At 42.6% G+C, this 16,926-nt stretch overlaps 1 protein-coding gene across 5 annotated transcripts in view; it reads right to left on the bottom strand.

Moving 5' to 3' along the window:
• NINL (ninein like) overlaps positions 1–16,926 on the bottom strand; it is a 146,433-nt gene that overhangs the window by 15,330 nt on the left and 114,177 nt on the right. For 4 of the 5 annotated variants that reach the window (XM_040429642.1, XM_040429641.1, XM_040429643.1 and 1 more), the window contains 7 exons: positions 12,141–13,496; positions 7,141–7,245; positions 6,849–6,918; positions 3,436–3,669; positions 2,694–2,978; positions 889–1,152; positions 437–511 (listed from right to left, as the gene is read on the bottom strand). In XM_040429642.1, the coding sequence (XP_040285576.1) occupies positions 437–511; positions 889–1,152; positions 2,694–2,978; positions 3,436–3,669; positions 6,849–6,918; positions 7,141–7,245; positions 12,141–13,496 (2,389 nt within the window). The remainder of the gene's footprint in view (positions 1–436; positions 512–888; positions 1,153–2,693; positions 2,979–3,435; positions 3,670–6,848; positions 6,919–7,140; positions 7,246–12,140; positions 13,497–16,926) is intronic. The other variant, XM_040429645.1, reaches the window with a different exon arrangement.

Raw genomic sequence — 16,926 nt, 5'->3', positions numbered from 1 at the left:
GGGATATGTATGCAGACAGCCTATAACACACCTTATATACCCACCAAGCCAGCTCATGACATGTGACTTCTTTCATGAGCCGCAAGTTGCCAAACGTCAAAAGTAGGGAGTAACATAGTACATACATAAGTATATACCTTCTTAAGAGCTTTACAGACTTTATACAGATTGACCCCTAGTGGTGGCAACAGGTAGCTGAGATCTTGAGTTTGTGTGTGAGGGAGAAAAGGAAATAAATGCCCTGTATTTAAAGGGGTTCTATACCTTTTTTTTACTGATGATCTATCCTTTGTATAGAACCATTTTAAGAAGCATATGAAAAATTACTCTACATCATTTATGCTGCTGGTAAAATTAGATTGAAAAACATCATTATTAAATTCTACATGCTTATTTAGCCATGAACATTTGATTGGAAGTAGCCGAATACACTAACCTGCTTGTTGGTCTCATCCAGTCCACTGAGAAGATCTTGTCGTTCCTGCTTGTGCTTAAGAATCAGATTTTCAATCTGGTTTTACAAGGAAAAAACATAATAAATGTAATCCACAGTATATAACAAACAAACATGAAAACATGTAAAAAAAATAAATTAAAAAAAACATCACCCATACTGGGCATTTGGGCTATATGGGCATTGTAGAACATATATTCAGCTTGTCCCTAGATGGAAAAAAAACTTTGCGAAGCAAGTTTGCACCATCCATGAGGCATGGTAAGACCTGTGTACTAGGCAGCACCCTTCTCTGACCCTAGGGGACGAATGGTGGCTGTTAGACAGTCCATCTCTGCACTTTCCCAATCTGGGGTAGTCATTTAATACCCCAGGCAGAAAATGGCTAGATGCATATCTAGTGAAATAATACACTCATTATTTGAAGTTTGTACCTTGCTTTTATATAATTGCAGGTCATGTTCCAGTCTCTCTCTGATCTGTTGCCAGTTAGCTTCCTGTTGGAACTTCTCTCTCTGTACAGAACAGAGTTGGACCTGGAGCTTCTCTATCGATGCTGTAACCTCCTCCTTCTGTTGGGCGATTTCTCTCAGCCTGCCCTCCATCTGCTGGACAACCTCCTGGTGAGCATCATTCTGTGCCTTTAGATCTGATACTGCACAATTCAACTGTAATAATTCATTCTGGGTTTTGTCCCTCTGGTGGTTGAAAAAAAACACAAATCAAGTTTAATGTTGAAGCCTTAATTAACTAGTACAATGAACTACAACAAAACAAAGAACAACCCACCTACCCACCGACCTCTGCCGTGCATCCCTGAGTCCCAATGTAATATAAGTACACAGCCATTAAAGAGGTATTCGCAACTCAGAGATTTGGTTCCATCCTGTAGCCCCATGCAATAGAAGGATCTTACCAAATACATTGATTTAGTAAAAGAGGCTCCTTTGCGCGATCCACCTCCTTCTGCAACTTACTAGTGTAGTGCTCAGTGGCAGGAGATCTGGCAGTGGTGACTGTCCTGGCTTATTGCCACTAACGTTTCCTGCAGGTGTGCTGGCCAGGATTGCGGGAGCGTGCATACCAAACTCCAGTCCCAGTCCCTCAATCCAGTGTCTCTGGTTTCATAAGTATAGTATCAGGGCTTGCACAGTAGCCCTGAAGCTGTTGTACTGTGCTTGCGCTGTGCTGGCAGTGAAAATACTTCATTGGCAGCATCGGGATCACACGCACAGGCAAGCGATGTGAAGATGTCATCCAAGTGCCACTTGCCTGTGCTGTACATCCAAAAAAAGTTACCTGCCCCCAGAAGAGCCAGGACGTAATGAGCTGCAGACCAGTAGCAGAACTGAAAAGATGTATACTGTGATGTATACATAGCTGAATAAACCGATGTGTATATACTGTTTATTACATAGGCATACATCTGGTTCTAGGCAGGGCAGAAGACGCTAACCAAGCCATATGAATCCACTGGCCAACATTTTACAAGTACAAAACTTTAACATTCACCAGCTTGCCCATTTCATCTGTTGGCAATTCACTCACATAGTCCAACAGGCCATGAAGCAGCACATTGGGGACCACTATACACTTTATTAAGGAGGTCAAATAGGAGGAGATAATGGACACGACCAAAGCATGTGTTTTAGCTCCACATCTACTATATGCTACACTCAGCGACAGAGATGGTGGAACTATTCCTGTAGCTCATGGACTCTTCTTCGTCTTAGTGCAATGCTGCAGCTAATAAATGGTACATTTCCCAGACACTACATCATAGACACAGAAACCAGAGACAGCGCCGGAATCAGCATCCCTGTCACTACCTCTCCCTTTAATGTTCTTTTCCTTTCCTCATTCGTTTTCTCTCTACAGTATTGGTTGGAGACCAGGAGGCCCACATACACTTCTGAACAGGGGCCCTCTGCTGTCTATGTCCGTCTTTCCCCCAGTTGCTGAGACATATGCGAGACCTCCACCAACCACTCCAATGAAGATACAGTCTATCAGCTAATAGCTGTGCCCCTTCGGCTGTGTTCGGCTCTGCTCAGAGACATGAGAAGAGCGGTGTAAAGACTGGTCTACTTTCTATGAGCCCATACACCGCTATCTCCAAGGATCAGCTAAGAGCCAAACATAGCCGAAGGGGCTCAGTGCTCAGCTGTGCAATTCTGCTCCTTCGTTTCAGAGAGGGTTTCAGCACCAGGACTCTCAAGGATGTTCAAAATGTACATACCTCCTGGCGAGCAATCTGCAGCTCATTTTGAAGCTCTGCTTTTTTTCTCTGCCATTCAGACTGGCTGTGATGGCCCTCTTTCTCCAGGACATTGAGCTTTGCCTGTAGTTCTTCAATCTGGGTGGCAGATTCGTGCTTTTCAACGGAGATCTCGCTCAGTCTGGCGTTCAGTTCTTGAATGGTCTCATAACCCACTTCTCTCTGAGAACTCAGGTCGGACACTGTGCTCGTCAACTGGAGGCTCTGAGCATTCACCTGGCACAGCTCATCCCAGTACTTTTCATTCTAAAAAGAAGGTCACTCACAATCACTTATACTATTGTGGCCCCTCATTTCTATAGTCGTCATTCTTCTACCCCAATTCTGATAATCTGATTTTCTTCCCACATATCTGGACCCCACACTCCTCTTCCAAACTTTGCTATTCTGTGTTCCCTACTCAGCCTTTTGCATGTATTTTACTCTTGCCAGCATCTGCTTTATTGAAGAGCTTAGATATAGGCAGTTTATGCAGTTGCAGTGGGGTTCCTAAGAAAGGAGAGCCAACTGGTGTGCCCCTTATCCCCCTTTACTGTTTCTGCAGCATTACTAGCGAACAGTTGAGGGAGGAACACTCTGAGGTTTATGTCACACCACTCTCCTACATGGAATTTGCAAAGGGTGGACCTTGCTAGGTCTGTCCAAGGACGGAGACCCATCTCCACCTTACGTACTACCCTGGTTTTACCTCATACTACTTTACCTCTTGCTTTGATATTTGCAGTTCACGTTCCAAGTGTTCTCTTTCTTTTTGCCAAGATAACTCTTGTTGAAGCTTTTCCTCCTCCAGACCATTAATAGCATCTTGCAGCTTAACCAGGGCAGAGTTTGCTTCATCCTTTTGCCCGGAGATCTCCTCCAGTTTCATGTCCAGATTATGGATTGCCTCCTGGTGCTGTGTATTTAACCGGCACAGCTCATCCTGGTATTCCTGGTTCTTAAAGAGAAGGGTTTTCATTTTTTAACTTCAGTGAAGTGTACGCAAAAGATCACAAGTATGATTTGCATTATCCCTAAATCTGTTTTTTACATTTCCCCTATACCATGGTTAGGCCACATGTCACAAGTCCATTTCCCCACCATGTTCTCCAACTGTATTTCTCACATGGGTCACGACTAGAGATGAGTGAACTTCTGTTTTAAGTTCGGCGTCTAAAGTTCGGCTTCCGGTTAGTGGAGGATCCCGATATGGATTCCGAATTCCGTTGTGGTCCGTGGTAGCGGAATCAATAATGACCATTATTGATTCCGCTACCACGGACCACAACGGAATTCGGAATCCATATCGGGATCCTCCGCTAACCGGAAGCCGAACTTTAGACGCCGAACTTAAAACAGAAGTTCGCTCATCTCTGGTCACGACCCGACCGTGGCACGGGTGTCACGTGTGAGGGCCGGATAGGATGCATTGCGGGAAAATGCGCGATTTTTCTGCGTAAGTGCAAAGCGTTTTAATGTGTTTTGCACGCACGTAAGAAAAATCGGCATGTTTGGTACCCAGATCCGAACCCGGACTTCTTCACAGAAGTTCGGGATTGGGTTAGGTATTCTGTAAATGGACCATGTGATGAGCGCAGTGAAGTCACCAAACGGTCCCTTTTCTCCCAGGTCCTCAAAGAAGAAGAAAGAAGAAAAGCCGGGCTGATTGAACAAGTGGATTAAGGCGAGTTAAATTATTATTATTTTTTTAACCTCTCCAGCGATGTTTTACTTAGCATTCTGTATTCAGAATGCTATTATTTTCCCTTAAAACCATGTTATAAAGGGAAAATAATAAAGATCGGGTGCCCATCCCGATCATCACCTAGCAACGATGCGTGAAATCCGCTCCACATCCGCACTTGATTGCGGATGCTTGCGATTTTCACGCAGCCCCATTCACTTCTATGGGGACTGTGTTGAAAAACGCACAATATAGAGCATGCTGCAATTTTTACGCAACGCACAAGTGATGCGTGAAAATCACCGCTCATGTGCACAGCCCCATTGAAGTGAATGGGTCCGGATTCAGTGCGGGTGCAATGTGTTCACCTCACGCATTGCACCCGCGCGGAATTCTCTCCTGTGTGAAAGGGGCCTTAGGCCTTATTCACACGTCCGTGTTTTGGCCAGTGATTTCGATCAGTGACTGGGAGCCAAAACCAGGTGCGGCTCTAAACACAGAACAGGTGCAGATCTTTCCCTTATACCTTATGTCTGTGGAGGCTCCACTTAAGGTTTTGGCTCACAATCACTGATGGAAATCACTGACGTGTAAATAAGGCCTAAGTGAGTTGTGCATCCTTAGAGACTGCTGAATGAGTCTTATGTATAAAACCCATATTGGCAGAAAAGGGGGATAGTTTATCATATTACAGTGAAATTTTGCTCATAAATGGGTATTCCTACCATGTATAGTGATGGTATATCACCAGGGCATGGCATATCACCAGGGTGAAGGTCTGCCCTCTGGGACTCCACAATTCTGAGAACAAGGGAGCTGCAGTACTGGAGAAACCGTGCATCTCCTTCATTGTCTCACCCTGCACGGCACCACCCAGGCCACTCAATGTGCAGGGAACTGTAGCATAGCCCCATTCAGGAAAAATGAGCCAGCTGGAGTTCCCTGCATAGCCAGGAGCGTCATTGTACAGTGAAACCTCCACCAATCATAGATGTGACATCACTTTATAAGATAGGAATAGCTCTGTAACCTTATATTTAATTTAAAAAAATGGGGTCAGTTAAAATAGGTTTCTGACTTTTTTTTTACATTGATGACCTATCCTCCGCTGCCTCCTCACAGCTTACCAAGCACAGCACCGTACATAGTATGCTGGCTATGCTTGGCACAACCATGTGATAGCCCATGTTATCGATAAACGTAAAGTCACTGGCCTAGGGCAAGCTGCAAGAAGGTGGGCCTTCTCAAAGAGCTGATCGACAGGAGTCCCTGGTATTGGACCCCTACCAATCAGACACTGGAGAATTGGTCATCAGTATAAAAAAGCTGAAATCCACTTTAACATACCTTAGCATTTGGGCGCAGAGAGTTAACATATACACTGCTGCTTGCCCTGAAGAGTGGAGCAGCGTTTTTTTTTTTCCTGATGGGCATGAGTCTATACATAAAACTATAGTGAGTGTTTGGCAGGACTTTAATAAGTAACGTGAGATGAAGTATGTAAATTGACCTCAACGTGGTCCATTTTATAAATGATTAGAGGGGTTGTCCCGCAAAAAATATTCTACGGTTCTCAAACCAGCACCTGGATCTGAACATTTTTGTAATTGCATGTTATTAAAAATTCAATGCGGTTTGTTCTTTTTTTTATTTCTTTGTCCGGCTCACTGAGATGGCCGCACATGCTCAGTTTCATCCTTCAACTGCCTCCTGAGTTGTGATAGGGAGAACATGGACACGCCCCCTGAGCTGCAGCAGACAAGACACTCTACTTGAGCTGTCAGCTTGATATAAATCAAGCAAAGAATGTGGAGATCTCTATAAATCCACATGAGGTACAGGGCTGGTTCTAGCTTTGTTAGAAAGAGATTGTCATGTCCTATATGATGTCCGATTTTCATTTTTTACATTAGTCATTGGATAACCCCTTTAAGTTTAGACTGGAGTGTCACAATAAAGGGGTACTCCCATCTTAGACATTTAAACATGATATAGGATTCAGATATATTGGGCAGACTAGATGGGCCAAATGGTTCTTATCTGCCGACACATTCTATGTTTCTATGTTTCTATATGTCATGATGGCATGTTATACATATTTAATGCGGAGAGGACCACCACTGGGACCCTAAAGAATGGAAGAACTGGGGTCCTTCCGCCAGGTGAGATGGCACAACCAGGTAAAAAATGGATGGAGAGGTGCCATAATTGTGTGCTTCCATAAGTCTTATAGACTTTAATGGGAGAGCTGTGCAACATAAAAAAATAAAATAAAAACAGGAATGACTGAATCTGTCTAAAATGAACATCTGAAACCATTTGTCTAAATTGTAATTCTATAAATCAAAGATTATCTAGATCTGTGTCTTTGATGAGTAAAGGAGGAAGGATAAAAAAGCCAGACATTGACAGAACAAACCATATCAAATTGAAAACCATCAGCCATTTCTCACCTGCTTGTTTATATCTTCCAGTTTTCCATGTGCTTCATCGGTGTCTCTACTGAAATCCTCAATCTGGATTCTAGATTTCATACAATAAGAAACAAATATAAAAGTTATAGATGTTTCACCAAATGCCAGTACAGCCAGGGCAACCACGACGGACAAGGACACAAGCTCAATGTCGTTCTATGAACGTCAATACTGTACATGCTTTCTATGATGAAATGGGTATTCCCCAACTTCACTAGCGATTTTCTATGGTAGTACATTGTGAGATCTCAAGTACAGAGAGAATCCTTACCTGTACTTCCTATTCAAATCCTCCAGATTCAATATTTCTTGCTGGAATCTTTCCACTTTATTCCTGAGGAAGGTGTTATCATCAGACAACCTGTCCAGCTCCATCCTATACAAGATCAAGAAAACAGAACGACAAATGTGTCCTACTTTATAGGTAATAAAACAAAGAGGCTGCAACATTTTAGCAGTTCTTGCAGTATGAGAAAATACTGATTTATGCAAATAATTTTAAAAGGAGTGTTTAGTAATATTAAAGTAGTTAAGTAGTTATCCAGGAAAAGATATTTATGACTTATCCTCAGAATAGATCATCAGCACTATCAGATCTGTGGGGGGTGACAACCGGGACCCCTGCCAATCAGCTTTTAGAAGAAGCCTTGAGCACCGCAGCCACTTCCTAGGCCAGTGACATCACTGTACATCGGTCACATCGCCCAGCTCTATTCAAGTCAATGGGTCTGAGCTGCAATACCAAGCACAGCCACTAGACAATGTACGGCGCTGTCCTTGGAAAGCTGCCGGGAGCCTGCATTGCTCGCAAGAGTTTCGGTGAGTGCAGCGGCTACGTAAAACAGCTGATTGGCGGGGTTACAGGGACTTGGACCCTCACTGATGTGATAATGATGACCTATCCTGAGATGAGCACTTTAATATCGCTTTACTCTTTATTTTACCTTTTTCTTCAGCTCCATATACATATCTTCTGGTTGCACATAAATAGTTAATTTTTTTTTAGCTATCAGCTTCAGCTGTATTAGTTAGAAAATATATCCTACAGGGCTAGCTCCCATAGTGAAGATGGGAATCTAGGAACTCTGGCTCCTGTTCATTTATAAGAGTTGGTGAGGGAGAACAGTCTAGTGCAGAGGTGCAGAAACCATGGCTCACGTTGGCAAATGTGGCCGCAATGCCATTCTATGCAACTTTATTTTATAGATGTAGAAATCAAAGTGCTGTCATTAAGGACATGTACACCTTGGGGGCTTTTTTTAGGATTGCATTTTACTCATTTTGGGCTTAAAAACCCATTTTTTTCAGTTTCTGAGAAACAGGGGTTAAAAATCAGCTGTCAATTTGTGTTTTATTTGAATCCCATCATCTGAAGGCTCATATGTAACTCTTAGCTCTGATCTCCTGACCTCATAAACGCTCATTTAAAGAAGCACTCCCACAAAAATCTTCTTATTCTCTGACCTATTAGAAAGGTACATGATGTAAACTGTAGTGAAGGTAATCTTCTTACCAGTGACTGTATTTGTGACTTATAACCTCCCTTCTGATCCTTAGCTGTGTCATGTGACCAGCACTTTGATTTCCAATTCACACATGACAGTAAACCAGTTACTTCATTCCTGTTAGATTGAGATTGAGGCTCCCATAGGAATACATAAAGAAACTGTCTTTCTGTCCACACATAAAATGCTGTGTTATTCTGTGCAAGCCAGAGTGCTGGTCACATGACACAGCTGAGAAGCAGAAAGGAGGGGATAACGCACAAATAAAGTCACTGGTAAGATTACCTTCACTGCCTTTTACATCATGTACCTTTTGGTCAGAGAATAAAAAGGTTAGTGAAAGTGCTTGTTTAAGCCATTCTTAAAAGTTTGATAAAAATTGAGATATAATGAGTATTTATGAGGTCAGGAGATCCGAGATAAGAGCTAAACCTGTGCCGTTAGATGACAGGATTCACAGAAAACAGAAAGTGACAGCTTGAAAATAGACAGAATTTTAACCCCTGTATCTCAGAAACGGCTGAACGTTTTTAATAAAGACCAACTGAAACTAATGATCTTTAGTCCAAAATGAGTAAAATGCAATCAGAAAAAAACTACCCCAAATGTGTCAATAGCCTTTAACACCCCTTAACATAAGCCAACTGACTAGGTAACTATCAGGAACAAACTGTTTGGTCCCAATAATTGCCTGATCGTAAGCAGAGGTGAAAGCTGCATTTACATACAGCAATCACCTCCTCAGTATGAGAATGAGTGATCGCAGTAGATTAATTGTTTGACTTTGCCACATCAACAATGCTGTCACCTGACAAATGAATGGGTGATCAATGGCAACTTTACATAGGGCAATTATCTGGAACAAGTGTCCGTATAAATGTTCATTTCTGATAACTGGCCTGTACAAAAGAGCCTTTAGAAAATAGCCATGTTGTCTCGTCTGTGCACTCAAGATTGAGAGTGGCTTCTCACAAGTATTTTCCATGGCAGAGAGAAGATAAGTGGTGGGGAGCAATGACAGGTAAGTACTAACAGTGCAGTTTATGGTTGGCACTGTATTGCTGGTACAGTTATGGGGGCCACTGTGTGGCTTTTACTTCAAGTTGAAAACGATATCCATGCAAAACTGTTACTGTGTTTGACCTGAGGGGACCCCTTCAGGTTGTATTCAAATTACCTTAAAATTTTCAATTTTTTGTTCTTTCAGAGGACTAGAAATGGGAAAAAAAAACAGAGTGCTGGATCTGTCATAAAATGGAAACCAACGTCGCCCCACTGACTTATATAGGGTCTATCGAGTAGACTACTGTGCTTTTCTTGTAAGATCACATTTATGAAGGGGGTTTTCCAAGAGTCTTATGAGTAGGAGTCCCTCCAATCCAGAACAGAACACAATGGGGTCGTGATCTTACTTTCCAGTGAGTAGGCCAGTCATATATTTTTTTTTTGAGCATGAATTCGTTTAAAAAAATAATAATTGTAGACCTTTTTATTTTAGCATTATAGCTGGTATCTAGCGCTAGAGGAACATGACAACCAATCCTTTTCTAACTGTGAATGCTGCTGCTGCTACAGACACCATCCCGTATGTTTCCCATAAACCTCATTCATCACCTATCTACTGGATAGGTGATAAATGTATGATTGCTGGCCATCCGACCACTGGGTCCCCTACATTCACAGAGTCCCTGGGGCTCACCTCTGCAGCATGCAACTCAGAGACTGCCTTCTCGTAAATTGATGGGGATCCCAGCAGTCGGACCACCACAATTACACATTTATCACCTATGCTGGGGTGTTTGTGAACCTACCCGTTTAATATATTTGAAGGGGTTATCCAAACCCTATAATGCCCGGGCCCCTCACACAGATTATACTTACCTCACTCCCTGTCACCCATGTCGCTCCTGATGCCCATACAATCGAAGTCGATTCGCATAAAACTTCCTTCTAATACTGTATGGAGCAGGAGCTCTGTACAGTATTAGAATGTATTGGCTCAGAAGTTATTGCTTCGTGGGACTTCGCGCAATAACTTCATAAATTAATTTGTACTGTGAAAAAACATTTGGGACCACTTGAAACCGAACCAGAGTTCGGGAAATAGTTTTTTACAGTAAAAATAAATTTATGAAGTTATAACGCAAAGTCTCGCGAGACTACACAAAGCAATAACTTCGGCTCATCGGAGCCAATACATTCTAATACTGTAGGGATGAAGTTTTATGCGAATCGACTTCGGATGTTTCATCCGAAGTGGATTCGCTCATCCCTAGTCACCACGCCAGCCGGCGTGATGACGTAATCTCACACTGCACAGGATTTCGGCCTAGAACTTCAAGCAAGATGGGGGCGGCCGGTCCGTCGTAAGCAAATGGAGGTGGTAAGTTTGATTTAAAAAAAAATAAATATATGTATTGTTAATTTTACACTCAGATGCCGCGATCATGTATGAACGCAGCATCTAATGGTCGCAGCTCCCGGTCATTGCACCCGCTACTTAGTAATTCATCACAAAGCACTTTTTTTTTTTTTGGGCAAATCAGCCAAATCAAACTTAAGAAATTCGCTCATCTCTAATCAGGAGCAACATGGGTGCCGGTGAGCGAGTTAAGTATAACCTGTTTGAGGGGGCCAGGCATTTTGGGGGGCATTATAGGGATTGGATATTTGCAATATCCACTGAAATTAAAGCTTTGGGTAGTATTTAGGCTGGTGCAAGTTATCAGATTTTTTTTTTTTTATTTAAGTTGAGGGGTTTCTTTTTATGGTCAAACTGGATCGTTTTGCACACTGGACCTCAAGGCCGATAAGATGACTGGAGGGGCTGCTGGCCGTTGTGCGAGTGCTGAAGCCTCTTCACTGTTTACATGGTTTAAAATTGCTGATCAGCGGGGATGCAGAGAGCTGAACCCACAGAGATCTAATATTTATGGCCATCCATTTTGAAAGTCTGGATAACCATTGAGATCGCTGTGCTTTCATCAGTAAAAGGGTTATTTGTACACATACCTCATCCATAGATGCTCTAAAAGCAGGGAGCCAATTTACTGCTGCAGTAAAATACAACTTGTGGGAACGCCGTTTGCCGATTTCATATAACTTTACTCACACAAAGCCAAAGAATTGTATACAGACTTGTAAATAGCTCAGATGGATATCAGCTCCCACATCAAAACTTGTTGTATTAGATTTTAATCTGCATTGTTAGTAAGATTAAAAATTAAGTGCACAAAAGAAAAGGACGGCGCCTTATTGAAAATTACACAGGTTCAGGGTCGGACTGGGGTTCCTTAGGCCCCAACCCCCTTATCAACAAAGTCCAATTGGTATTGATTCAAAGAAATAGTCCCTAGTTTCAAGTTATTGGCTCAAAATTATTATTTTTTTCTCTTGGAACTTTAGGGCCTACTATCGTATCAGAGCCATTGCCCATGACAGGATCCTCTGGTACTCTATTGGGCCAGTCTGACACTGCCCCAGTTATACCCAAGGAGAAAATAGTTTAGCCAGCAAAATATAGAGAAGCAATTCATAAAAAGCTGTTAAAATGTGCTTTTTCAGACCTCTCACTTTCCCTGGTTAGTTACTCAACGTCCTCTCCCACCTTACAACTAAAAAGAAATTAAGCAATGATTAGAAGAGTGATCAGCCTTAAAGCTAATAACTTCCCTGATATCAAGTGGGAAGTGGTGCGGTTAGTAAAGCTTGAGGAGCCCCCTCTGCATTTCATTCAGAGCCTAAGTGAAAAATCCCATGGTCTAACCTGTCATCCTGACAAGCGGAAGTCTGTTGTTCTAGTCTTCGTACCAAGTCTTCCAGCTCGAACAACCTGTCTTTCACATAGCTCTTCTCACTCTCCAGTTCTTCCCTGGCTTCCTGGACCTGCTTGGTTGCCCATTCTTCCATCTGCTGACACTTACTTACAGTCTCTCCAATCTGCCTCTGCAAGATACTCACTTGCTCTTCATTATTGCTAAGCTGTTGGAGTAACACAGTATTTTTGGCTGCAAGATCTTCAACTGTGACCATTCCGGTGGGGGACTGGTACACATTTTTAATCACGTCATTTCCAGCCAAATCTTGCTGGGCTGCCATAACTACTTCCTCTCCTCTCAATAATTTTAGCCTATAATCCAAATCAATGTTGCCAGCAAGCGCTGCCTCCTGTGTCTCCAGTTCTTCCTTCTCACTACTAAGCAACTGAAGCATTGATTCCAGCTTCTGCACTCGTTCTCGGCTTTCCTGCAACTGAGAAACTAATTCTTTTGCCATGTCCTCAGAAAGCTTGCATTTATCTGCCCTAGTTTCCAACAAGCTGCTTAGATGTTCTTTTTCTTCTTCAAAGCTTTCTTTCTCTTTCATAAGGGTCTGTTGAGTCTTTGTCTGCTCTTGCAGCTGGGCTGTTAGAGAGGGTACCAAGCCCTCTGTCTCTTTTAGATTTATCAATGTGTTCTCCTCTGCCTCATTTAAAGATCGTCCTTCAGCCATGTCTACAGAAAAAGAAACCTTCTTCTTCTGAGCACAGGCAGACCTCTTGTGCCTTTCTGCGACACGTTCACTGGAGGGTTCGTCCTCCATGCTACGCGTCAATGGCGTATTTTCCTGAAGGTGATGTACGTCACATACGAGTTGTACTGTATCCGCCTTATCATTCACAGAAAACAGAGGATGCACTTTAGTCACCTCAACACAAGGAGGTCCTTTCTCTACTGACTGTTGCTGTTTTGTCAGAATAACACAATAATTTTTAGCTTTCATCAACAGGGCATTTAAACCCTCGATTTCCCGATTGAGCCCATTAATGTGATCTCTATAGTGGGTTTCTAGTCTTTCCTTTTCAATAGCAAATGATTTGCAGATGTCAACTTGGTCCTCATTTTGTTTTTCCAATACTCTTAGCTGATCTTTTTTCCACTGCGCCATTAGGGTCTTCTCTCTTTCTTCCCACTGGGTCATCTCACGGATGTGCTCTTGGATTAGGGCATTTTTCTCCAAGTCGTGCTTTCTCAGGAGCTCGTTTTTTTCATTGAGGTGCTGCTGCATTAAATACTGGCAACGTTGTGTGTATTTTGCTTCAATTTGTGCCAGTTTCTCAATAACTTCATCTTCTGTCTCTTGCCTATAGATAAATGGACGTTCACCTGAATTAAACAGAATTACACATACATTTCATAGACACCTGCCTACCTGAAAGCTTCCAACGCACTGTTTAATGGCTTGCATTAGTACAGGTCAAACATGTCTTTTCTGTGTATAGTCTTCATTGTCCTATCGGCTAGGGTGTCCGCTGCACTAAGGCTTGTTATAGCCCTAATTTAGTGCAATTATATGTGATTGCTTACTGAAATTTGGAATTACTGGCAAGGAGCAAGGGATCTCATTTCATGTACAGGTTGGAGAAACAGTGCTTCTTTAGAAACACTGGTAGTAGCAATGCTTAGAGGGGCTGGCCACTTTCTGGTTATTGTTGACCAATGTTTTTCTGAGATGATTATATAGCACTTACTAATATAGTCTTTGTTGAAATTCCCTGCCATTTTCTATATTTTATAAAGGTATGTCCCCTTGTTTCCAAGTCTTTTTTGTGCTCTCCACACAGGTCCTGTCCATAAGATGGCTGCTGATGAAGGGTCATGTGACCAGGCTTATCACTTCCATGTAATGCCTCCTTCATTAAAATACACTGCACCTGCCATCTGCCCTTGTTCTGTTGGGAGTTTAGTGCAGGTGCAGTGTGTCTGAATGGAGAGGACATCACATGGAGGTCATTTGTCCGGTCACATGACCCTCCATCAGCAGCCATCTTAAAGAGGACCTTTCACCGATTCTTACCCTATGAACTAACTATACAGACATGTGGAGCGGCGCCCGGGGATCTCACTGCACTTACTATTATCCCCGGGCGCCGCTCCGTTCTCCCGTTATGCCCTCCGGTATCTCCGCTCACTAAGTTATAGTAGGCGGAGATACCAGTCCCTAAGTTATGGTAGGCGGAGTCTGCCCTAGCGCTGGCCAATCGCAGCGCAGAGCTCACAGCCTGGGAGGTTATTTTCTCCTAGGCTGTGAGCTCTGCAATGCGATTGGCCAGCGCTAGGGCAGACTCCGCCTACCATAACTTAGGGAACGGAGATACCGGAGGGCATAACGGGAGAACGGAGCGGCGCCCGGGGATAATAGTAAGTGCAGAGAGATCCCCGGGCGCCGCTCCACATGTCTGTATACTTAGTTCATAGGGTAAGAATCGGTGAAAGGTCCTCTTTAAGGACAGAACCTCTGTGTGGACAGCACAAAAGACTTTGTAAACAAAGGAGTATACCTTATGAAATATAGAATTTCAACAAAGGCTATATTAGTAAGTGTCATATAATATTCTCACAAACACATTGGTCAACAATATCCAGAAAGTAGCCAACCCCTTTAACTTTCCTATTCAGACTAAAAGACTAATTTAATACAATATGTTTTAATATTACAGTTAGCATCTACTAATACTGCAGTTGGCATCCATGCATATAATTGCTACTGGGGACTTAGATAAATATAATAAATGGAGGGTTCCCCATCTTTAGCCAAAGTAAAAAGCCACCACAAAGGAGTGACTTTTGAATAAGCACTGTATGCCAGGGGTCTCATCATGTAAACTCTCCAGAATAAACCAGTTGCTTGTAAAGGGGTTTGGTTATGGAGTAGCCTGAAAATAGAGCTTCTTGAATCATGATCACAGCTTATGTTCCCATATGAAAAAATTCTTCTTCTGGCCTGTAGAGGTCCGTTATTATTTCCAGTATTTTGATGCTGATGGCCTATCCTCAGGTTAGGCCTTTAATATCAGACCGGCAGACGTTTGACACCCTACAGATCAGCTGCTCCAGAACAGCTCTGGTGCCAGTAGTGGGTACCGGAAGTACACAGCTCCATCATTGTGTGGTGGATGCCCTTAGTTACTGTAGGACTGCACCCATTAAAGTGAATGGAAGCACTGCTGCAGTAACCACTCCATCCATTACACAACGGGCAGAGCCATGTAGTTCTGGTGCCGCAGCTACGCCAGAATAGCTGTGTCAGATCCCTGCCGATGAGATATCCATGGCCTAGCCTAATATTAAAATACAACACAACCCCTTTAAGGATAGAAGTACTTAGTTCTCATTGTTATGTGTATGAAATAAGGTGAAATTAGTGCACAGTTTCACTAAATGGGGGACAGGTGTCTGTTCTGCATTTAAAAAGGACCTGACAGGTCTATTTTATACCTTCATTTCCCCATAAAATAGTAATTATGCAGCAAATTCTGTTCTTAGAACTCTACATTGTACCATTCTTCTATTCTCCCTTATGGGAGTTACCAGTTGGGAGTCCAATCAGTGCTGACAGTGCCAGACTGTGTAGAGACACACCCCATTGACAAGGGGAAAGGTAACACCCAGTTGTCAATTCATTAAAAGTATTTAGGAGGAGTAACAGGGGAAAGGCACAATGCCGAGCTATAAGAAAAGCTGCCCCTTATTACATGGGGAATACAAGTATTTACTAAATGTAACATGTCACGAATGGTGACAGGTCCTCTTTAAAGGGAACCTGTCATCAACTTTATGCCACCCATACTAATGGCATCATTAAGTAGAGACAGGGGAGTTGATTGTCTGTCATTTATAAGTTAAAAGTAAGTGGTTGCCGAGAACCAACATCACAATCATTGCAGACTGGGCCTGGAAAAGAGTCCCGGCCACCTGAGAAGAGTCCTGGTTATTCAGGAATTCCTGCTCTCCTGCCCACCTGCTGATGACTGACAGTCTTCTACCTAGTTTTCTCCCTTTCTCTCTAGGAGAGAACTGCCAATCATCAGCAGATGGGCGAGAGCAGGAGATTATGAATAACCAGGACTCTTCTCATGTAGATCTGACTCTTTTCAAGGCCTGTGTTGTAATGATTATGATGCTGGTTCTCGGCAACCACTTACTTTTAGCTCATGAGTGACACACCGCTGACATCAGCATTTCTGTCACTATTTTATGCTGCCCTCAGTGAGGTCAGCATAAAGTTGATGACCGGTTCCCTTTAAAGAAACATTAAACTTAAATTCTATTTGATCACTGTTCTCCACAAAGAAGAAGCCAGAGAAAGGCCATATATATCATCAAACACTGCATTCATGTAACGGGGGTTTCCAACAAGACCGGTGAAGAGTGAAATCACACACCTTTAATAAAGATACTGGAGTAGATTTATCAAAACGGATTTAAAGGAAAACTAGTTTAGTTATCCAAAGCAACCAATCAGATTTCACCTTTCATTTTTTAGTGCTCCTTTTAGAAAATGAAAGGTGGAATCTGATTCCTTTACACCAGTTTTGATAAATCTCCCCCACTGTATATCAATACATTTAAAAGCTATCTACATCTTTGGGGCAATTTTATATATTTTTTTTAAACTGACTTTATAATAAATGTTGAGCTCTTTTCTCTGTACAGCCTTGATATTCTCTAGTAGCAGGCTCTGTATTTTTACCGTTTCCGGTCAGGCAGCTCAGCTGACAGGCTCCTTATCTC

The sequence above is a fragment of the Bufo bufo genome, chromosome 4 (genome assembly GCF_905171765.1).
Source record: "Bufo bufo chromosome 4, aBufBuf1.1, whole genome shotgun sequence".
Classification (NCBI taxonomy): domain Eukaryota; kingdom Metazoa; phylum Chordata; class Amphibia; order Anura; family Bufonidae; genus Bufo; species Bufo bufo.
This window is presented reverse-complemented; position numbering and strand designations above follow the sequence as displayed.